General features: G+C 31.2%; 3 protein-coding genes across 5 annotated transcripts in view; 2 read left to right on the plus strand and 1 right to left on the minus strand.

Annotated features, from left to right (window-relative positions):
- LOC108735643 (E3 ubiquitin-protein ligase UHRF1-like) overlaps positions 1–7,929 on the plus strand; it is a 35,860-nt gene that overhangs the window by 4,253 nt on the left and 23,678 nt on the right. The window contains exons 1-5 of one of the 2 annotated variants that reach the window (XM_025974770.1): positions 631–922; positions 978–1,297; positions 1,362–1,508; positions 1,569–1,747; positions 1,812–2,369. In XM_025974770.1, coding sequence (XP_025830555.1) covers positions 764–922; positions 978–1,297; positions 1,362–1,508; positions 1,569–1,747; positions 1,812–2,369 — 1,363 coding nt within the window. In that variant the 5' untranslated portion in view covers positions 631–763. Of the gene's footprint in view, positions 1–630; positions 923–977; positions 1,298–1,361; positions 1,509–1,568; positions 1,748–1,811; positions 2,370–7,929 lie in introns of those variants that run through there. The other variant, XM_025974773.1, reaches the window with a different exon arrangement.
- On the plus strand, positions 2,674–5,004 carry LOC108735645 (UDP-N-acetylglucosamine transporter). 2 transcript variants are annotated; one of them, XM_018467699.2, is made up of 5 exons: positions 2,674–2,961; positions 3,018–3,122; positions 3,180–3,308; positions 3,637–3,851; positions 4,170–5,004. In XM_018467699.2, exons 2-5 carry the CDS (start codon positions 3,107–3,109, stop codon positions 4,812–4,814), a joined length of 1,005 nt encoding a protein of 334 aa, XP_018323201.1. In that variant the 5' UTR covers positions 2,674–2,961; positions 3,018–3,106; the 3' UTR covers positions 4,815–5,004. The 2 variants fall into 2 exon arrangements, with proteins under 2 accessions (XP_018323201.1, XP_018323200.1); XM_018467698.2 differs by having other exon boundaries at positions 2,674–2,905; positions 2,991–3,122.
- LOC112904569 (NADH-cytochrome b5 reductase 2-like) lies at positions 6,584–7,883 on the minus strand. The gene is made up of 4 exons (XM_025974827.1): positions 7,760–7,883; positions 7,575–7,709; positions 6,996–7,514; positions 6,584–6,936 (listed from the first exon to the last, which is right to left on the minus strand). Exons 1-4 carry the CDS (start codon positions 7,866–7,868, stop codon positions 6,764–6,766), a joined length of 936 nt encoding a protein of 311 aa, XP_025830612.1. The 5' UTR covers positions 7,869–7,883; the 3' UTR covers positions 6,584–6,763.

Here is a 7,929-nt window from a genome sequence, read left to right on the forward strand (position 1 = left end):
TCATATTATTTTATCTGTAACCAAAAAGAGTAACATGTTTATTTGCGTAAATATTATGTAACATTATTATCTTAAAATTCAAATGAGATTTTTAAACCCACATAATACATATACATATTAATATTAATAATTAACAGTACTTACTTATGATTGCAAATCAACGAGGTGAACATATTATACAATATTTCTTAATTACTTATTACATTGTGCACAAAAACCATTAATTAGCATTTAGCATTTACTCACCCCGTTAGATAAAGACATTTTTGGAGGTTTTGCAGGACTTTAACGTTTTTTTTAACTGTTAATAAAACTGACAAAAAAAAACACTTCTTGTTCTTGCACTTGTAAATTAATCATAGTTTAAAAAAGTTAAAAAGGCAAAGTACAATATGAAAGCGTGTATTTGAGAACAAAAAACACATTTACTTTATTGCATTTACTAATATTCTTATAAATTCCATTTTTTTTAATAATAATAGACCATAGATAAGAGATATTATAGTAGTCATAGATGAAACACCCGCGGATGTGTGATGAAATGGTGATATAGAATCATTAGAATTCATAGATAGGGTTTTAGCCATAGGAACCACTGATGTGCCGAGCGTTGGTATCGTTGGTATTCCTGATTTAAAATAAAAATTAACCGCCAATCACCATCAATAGGTTATACACAAGTATATAACTTTATTATTAAATAAAAGTAATATATTTTATTTCGGTAATCATTTTTAAATAAATCGGAATAAAACGAAATTCAATGTACATAAAAATTCGTGATATAAATGCAAAGCCTGAGGAAAATGATATTTTTATTGATATCTCCAAAACCTCCAAAATCGAACAGATTAAGAAAAAAATTGAAGAAGAACGGGGAATTAAAATAAATTGTCAAAGACTGTTATATAAAGGAAAGCAGGTATTTTAGCGACAATTATTTACGTGATCAAGTTGTAATTGTACAGAATTTTCAGCTAGAAAACGATTTACGTGTTTTTGATTATGATGTACAATTAAACGATGTTATTCAACTTGTTATAAGATCAGAGGAGCATATTAACAAAAGCACTGATAACAAAAAAAAGGAAGAAGGCCCATCTAATTCAACTGACATTGTAAGGGAAGAAAGGAAAAAAGTAGACAGCAAATATTTTAAAGTAGGTGATTTGGTAGATGCACATGATCCAGAATACACAGCATGGTTTGAAGGTATACTCGTTGCTGTGTGGGAAAACAATGTAGGTTTACAATCAACATTAAATAATGAGGATGTTCTTTTTCAAATTAAGCTAGAGTAAGTGTATATATTTTGTTTGTACAGAAATCGTGATAATAAGTTTATTATTTTTTTTTTTTAGAAACTTTGAACATTTTGCTGACCTAGAAGTAGAATTTAAAGATATCAGACCTAGATCTTATTACACCTACAAGAGGTCAGAGCTAAAGAAAGGAATGAAGGTGCTAGTTAATTATAATATTGATGCACCTGACAAGAGAGGCTTTTGGTAAATTAATGAAAATGAAACATTTTTAAGTTTATTTACAATTTAAACATTGCTCCTAAGGTACAATTGCATACTGACCAATGTAGCAAAAGAAGAAATTAAAGGAAACATTCTTGTTGGTGGAGAACAGGCAGCAATAAATGACTGTGTAATTAAGTTTCCAGATGAAATTATGAGAATAGAAACAAGTTGTTTATTAACAGAAAAGAAAACTCAGGACTTCAAAGTGGCGCCCTTAAGTGAGTAAATTTCCCTCATTTGATTGTCAATGTATCTGAATACAATTGTTAAAATTTATTTCAGGAAAATACAATTACAGATGTATAAATTGCAAAGATAACAAGAAAAGAAAATGCAAAGAGTGTGGATGTCGTATTTGTGGTTTGAAAAACAATCCTGAACTTATAATTCTATGTGATGAATGCAACTATGGCCATCATACCAAATGTCTCCTTCCTCCACTAGAAAAAGTCCCTGAAGAAGATTGGTTTTGTCCTACATGTAAAGTGGATGAAAATGAAATTGTTAAGGCCGGTGAAAAACTAAAGTTTAGTAAGAAAAAAGCCAAAATGGCAAGTTCGAAAAATACCAACTCAAACAGAGATTGGGGCCGCGGCATGGCGTGTGTCGGGAGAACTAAGGAATGCACTATTGTTCCAAAAAACCACTACGGGCCAATTCCCGGTGTTGAAGTGGGAACTAGTTGGAAATTTCGACTACAGGTTTCAGAAGCAGGAGTACATCGACCTCATGTTGCAGGAATTCATGGCAGGGAAACAGACGGAGCTTATAGCCTGGTCTTAAGTGGCGGTTACGAGGACGATGTTGATTTGGGCGATGAATTTTACTACACGGGATCAGGAGGACGGGATCTTTCTGGAAATAAACGAGTGTCCGGGCAGAGCTGCGACCAGTCGTTAACTCGCATGAATAAGTAAGTGTTTTTTAATCATTACCTAAATATATTAATTAATAGAATTTGTCAAATCAATGTATTACTGTNTTAATTAATTAAAAATTTTATTGTTTGAATTTGAAATGAGTGCGCCATCTGTTAATGAGTATAGGATTGTACACAAATTTCTTCGTTGGTTGAGCCACTGACCGTAAGAGAACGCTGGCATAGATTTGTTAAATGTCAAATGGTCTTAGTCTTAAATGTAAATATACACGTACGTATGTGTACTATGGCAGTTCCTTTTCGTCGTTTTTAGTTTATTTTTTGCCCCATTAGTGATTTTTTAAAATAAATAGTGTAAAACTTTAATTATATCAGAAAAAGTCGTGATGTCGTACATTTTGTTTAATTAAAAATTCTCTAACTGAAGTGATTTAAGTAGTAATTTTCACGTAACGGAATTTAACGAAATATTCTCCCTTCATTCAATAATGTGACGGTATGTGTAGTTGTAGTATTTTTCTAATTTTTCAACTTATTAGATAGTCGAAACAGGTTTGTAATTACTTGTATTTATTTTGTAGGAGTAACTATCTCAAAATACATTTTAGTTATTGAAGTTAACCTCACACCATTACCCAAAAGTTACGTACTTATTATAGTAGAGCTTGTTAACTTTGGCCGAGTTTTTGACTTAAACATGAAAAGATCTGGGGGTAAATTGCTTAATCCAGTTTTTTTTTATTAATTTTTTATTTTGTCTAACTTCATAGGTTCAGTTTTCCAAGATAACACCCTTAAATATATTAGTCTTATTACGTTAACTCTACAGAATGCCCTCTTAGGATTAAGTATGAGACATGCCAGAACTCGAGATGGGGACATGTTCCTATCATCAACAGGTATATCTTAATTTTATTGATTACCAAAATCACATTGACAATGTTATACTGTTCCCAATAATGCTTACTTTCACCTTTTATGATTTACATTTGTGCAATCTTCATTTGCCTTTGTAATAAGGCTGATGTCATTAACTATTAAAAGTGAGATTTGCTTACCTTCACATTTTTCTTTATGTCTAATATTACACTTGAATGTATGTAATTGCTAAGTATTGCAAAATTGATTGACTTTCTGTCAAGTGAATGTTTAATTAATATTCTTCCATAAGTTTCGTTCTTGGTGCATAATAATTTTAAATAAAATAAATTATTGTCTCCTTTTCAGCTGTTCTAATGTCAGAGGTGGTCAAACTGTTGGTTTGCCTTTCAATAATTTATGTTCAGGCAGGGAGCTTAATCCAACTATTAGACGAAGTAAAAAGACATATAATCAAGCAACCGTTAGACACCCTTAAAGTTTGCATACCATCTTTTGTTTATGTAATACAGAATAATCTACTGTACGTTTCAGCCTCACATTTGGACGCTGCCACTTATCAGGTATAAAATTTAAAAGTGGATTTAGAACATCTTAGTATATATATCACTTTTAGATATTAATATTTTCCTATTTATATCGGTATTAGTAAGAATCAAATATTACGCTACTTTGCGTTCTAATAAGCTGCAAAAATTGTGCTACTGTTTTTCCTACACGCAATCGTATTAAACGTCCTACTTAAATTATATTATTAACCATAAGCAATCTGTTATCCACAGTAATGTTTATTAAGGTTGATTTAATTGTACTATACAATGTGCATTCTACAATAACACATACCCTTTGTACCAATACATTCTTAAGCATATAATTTGCAGGTAACATATCAACTTAAAATCCTCACAACCGCCCTCTTCGCAGTTATAATTCTGGGTAAGAAACTCTTGAAAACCCAATGGTTGTCACTTGTCACGTTGGTGTTAGGTGTGGTCTTGGTTCAACTGGCCCAAAGTGATAAGCCCCATCAGATTACGTACGGCCCTGAACAGAACCGTCTTCTTGGATTTTCAGCAGCCCTAGGAGCCTGTTTACTCTCCGGCTTTGCTGGAATCTACTTCGAGAAAATACTGAAAGGTGCAGACGTTTCGGTCTGGATGCGAAACATTCAGCTTAGTTTATGTTCCATTCCGTTTGGTTTAATCACGTGTTTTATCTACGATTCGGAATTAATAAAAACGCACGGTTTCTTTTTCGGCTATGATAGATTCATAAAGTACCTGATTTTGTTACAGGCCGGTGGAGGACTTTTAGTCGCCATGGTGGTTAAATATGCGGACAATATCCTTAAAGGTTTCGCAACTTCTTTAGCCATAATAATTTCTTGTGTCGCGTCCATTTATTTGTTCAATTTTAATCTCACTATACAGTTCCTAATGGGTGCCGCGCTTGTTATATTTTCCATTTTCTTGTACGGACACGTTCCCAAACCGCCCGTGGTATCTTCACCACCCTATAAAGTATAATACGATGACATTATTATTAGCAAATGTTCCCGTCATATGTGAAATTTTGTAAAACTAGTCATCATCGTTTTAATTTTATAACAAAGCTAAATTTTTAACTGCTGTGAGTTTTTAATATACTTATATAAAAAAAGAAGTAAGCAAACCTATTTTCACAATATAACATTCCCAATTACTTATTAAATTTTTTTATTGAAATAATTCTTCGCTGCCTACGTGTATCGATTTTTGTATGTATATTGTACTTTTAAGTGCTTAAAAAAAACATTAAAAATCATATATACATACTGCATTTAGAAGAAATGCATGAACATGCTTTTTAGGAGCTTTTTAAAAGCATTTCCTAATGATTACTATATTAACACAAAGATGGGTTAATTGAAATCTTGGTGTTATTTAATCTCATTAATTAACTTATCGTTGGTGCTTTTAATATAAATGTATTTCACAGTTATTGTGTATTATATAGCGTGTTTATTATACTTTATTTTATAACTGTACTAACATATTTTTCTACCTGTTTTCAATCAGTAATAAAAACTTAAGAAAATAATTTCCGCTTTCAGTAATTATCCACAAGTCCGAATTAAAGAGGAACATTGGTTTGTTTTACCTTTAATATTTCTATTTATCTTCATCTATCTTCTAAAGTAGCCATAGAGAAGGAATAAAGAACCTTTTCGCAAAGCCTTTATATCCCACTCTCATAATTGTCTACTTTTGTTGTTGCCAATGTATTACTTCATCGTAGGGATTATAAAGGACTACCTTTTCCATGTCCTCTCCATTTTCACACCGTTATACTTGAAAAGGTTGCCCTTAGACGGTACCTAACGTACCTAGTAGTGAAAGTAATACTTCTCTGGCTCTGATGGACTCCGTTTCTTTATAACATATTGGTGTCTCCTCATATAAGATAAAATTTGTTTTTGTACATAAATATTATTGAATATTAAAGATGATGGAGAGTTTACAAGTTATCTAGTTTTGCATTACTAGCTGAACCCCCACCAGTAATTCTTACGAAAATTGCGTATTCCAGTTAAAAATCCTAATTGTATATATTTGTCGTATACTTAGGTACATTTTATCTCTTCAATTATTTTGCAAAAATTAAAATGGAAAAGTTTCATCTTATTGTACTCAAAACTACACAAAAAGATATAATGTTCATGGGGTTTAATTATGTAGTTTATAAATATAAAACTACGTTAATAACAATAATATCAGAAGAAAAAGTTTTGTTTGAATGTAATTGTTTATATAAATTCAAATTGAAATGAAATGAAGCGTTATATACTTAAATAATCTGTATAACATTGGAGTTTGTTGGGTTGCATACCGCCATTAAAATTATAATTTTGAGAACATCACATTTTTTCAAAACGCACTACAAGTTATTAACAAATTATTATTTATCCTTTAGCCACCAAAATAAAAGATACATAAGAAAAGAAAAAATGAAAATAAATAAATAAGTATAATGCTGCAGGGAGGTGGACATTCGGCAGTTAAAGAGAATTCTTATTCTAAATTTATATTGTAAGATCTTCAATCATTATATAATTAGATACTATTTAATTATTTGAAAGTATTAAAATTTTAACTTATAAATCACTACTCAAAATATATAGGGTGTTTAAAAAAACGTATCAACATTTTTACAAATTTTTGCGAGGATTTTGTTTTGATACTTTTGAAATATTGAAATACATTTATGATTAAAAACTACCCTACTTTTGATGTTTTTTATTTATCACAAAAATAAATAAAGATTGCATGCCATCAGTATTATTGCCAACGAAATGTATACAACTTAGAATGAAAAATGCAGAAAATCATACTACTACTACATATATACAATAAAAATATTATTGTGAATAGAACTAAAATAAAGTGACCATCATTTTTCCATCTTTTGCATGACTTAATAGTAAAAATGTTTATTATTAATAGGAGAAATGCAAATTCTCATTATATCCCAAATTTTTTAAACTTGGAATACATGCAAATTGAATCATCGGAGGTGGACCACACATTAAAACCAATGTAGTAGAACTTGGAGGATACATATGCTCCTTGATCATAACATCATTCACGAATCCTACACTATACTTCCATCCTAAAATGTATATAACAGGATTAACATTACTACATAACAAGCTTTAAATTAGCAAATACCATCACTTGCTCTATCAATGGTGTACCAATGTTTGAATTGCTCAGGATAATTTTTGGCTACCTCTTCCAACTCATCTCGCAATAAAATATCTCCTTCACTTTGATTAGCAAATAATAATGTCAATTTTGTATTATCCAGGGGGTCTTTTGTTATATGTCGTATTAGCTGAAGCATAGGAGTAATTCCAGTACCTCCAGCTATCATGTTAATTTTCGACACATTTACTTCTTGAGGAGGATCGCTGCGTAGTTTTTTAATCAAAAATTTCCCTGGGCCAATGTACTGTAAACGGCCAGATGGACCCCTAAAATCAACAGTCTCCCCCAATGTCATGTTGTTCAAATATTGTGACATTTTTCCCCCGTCTGGAAATTTAGGGTGAACATTTTTGAAATAAACTTTTATCACCAAATCCACGTATCCATAATCGTCGTCTGTTGAAACTGGTGTGTAAGACCTAATTATTAAATCGCCTCCTACTTTTGCGCTTAAGTGAATGTGTTGTCCTATTGGAAGACCTACATAAAATAAACATTAAAAGGACAATTAACAAGTGCATTCATTTAAAATCAATTTACCCAAAACATGATTAGGTGAAGGAAGTCCAAATCTGAACCTTCTAGTGTCGTGATTAATTTCATGTCTTTCTATCAGTGGCAATGCATACTTCTTCTGAGGATCCTCTAAAGTAACTAATTTCTTCTTTTTACCACCTACAGTAAAAAAAAAATATCGAAACGTACATTAAATTAATTAGAGCTACCTTTTATGCCAGTTTTAGAAAAAAACAACTGGTATATCACTGCGCTTATAACGATTATGCCTATTCCAAGAGCAAACGGTAGCACCTGCAAGAAGAAATACGCCTTCATAAAATGATTATTTAAGTGTCGGGTGCTTTTCTAAAATAAAACCAGCAAGAATGTCAATAAT

This window comes from Agrilus planipennis, unplaced genomic scaffold, assembly GCF_000699045.2.
Source record: "Agrilus planipennis isolate EAB-ADULT unplaced genomic scaffold, Apla_2.0 scaffold86, whole genome shotgun sequence".
In the NCBI taxonomy this organism is placed as follows: Eukaryota; Metazoa; Arthropoda; class Insecta; order Coleoptera; family Buprestidae; genus Agrilus; species Agrilus planipennis.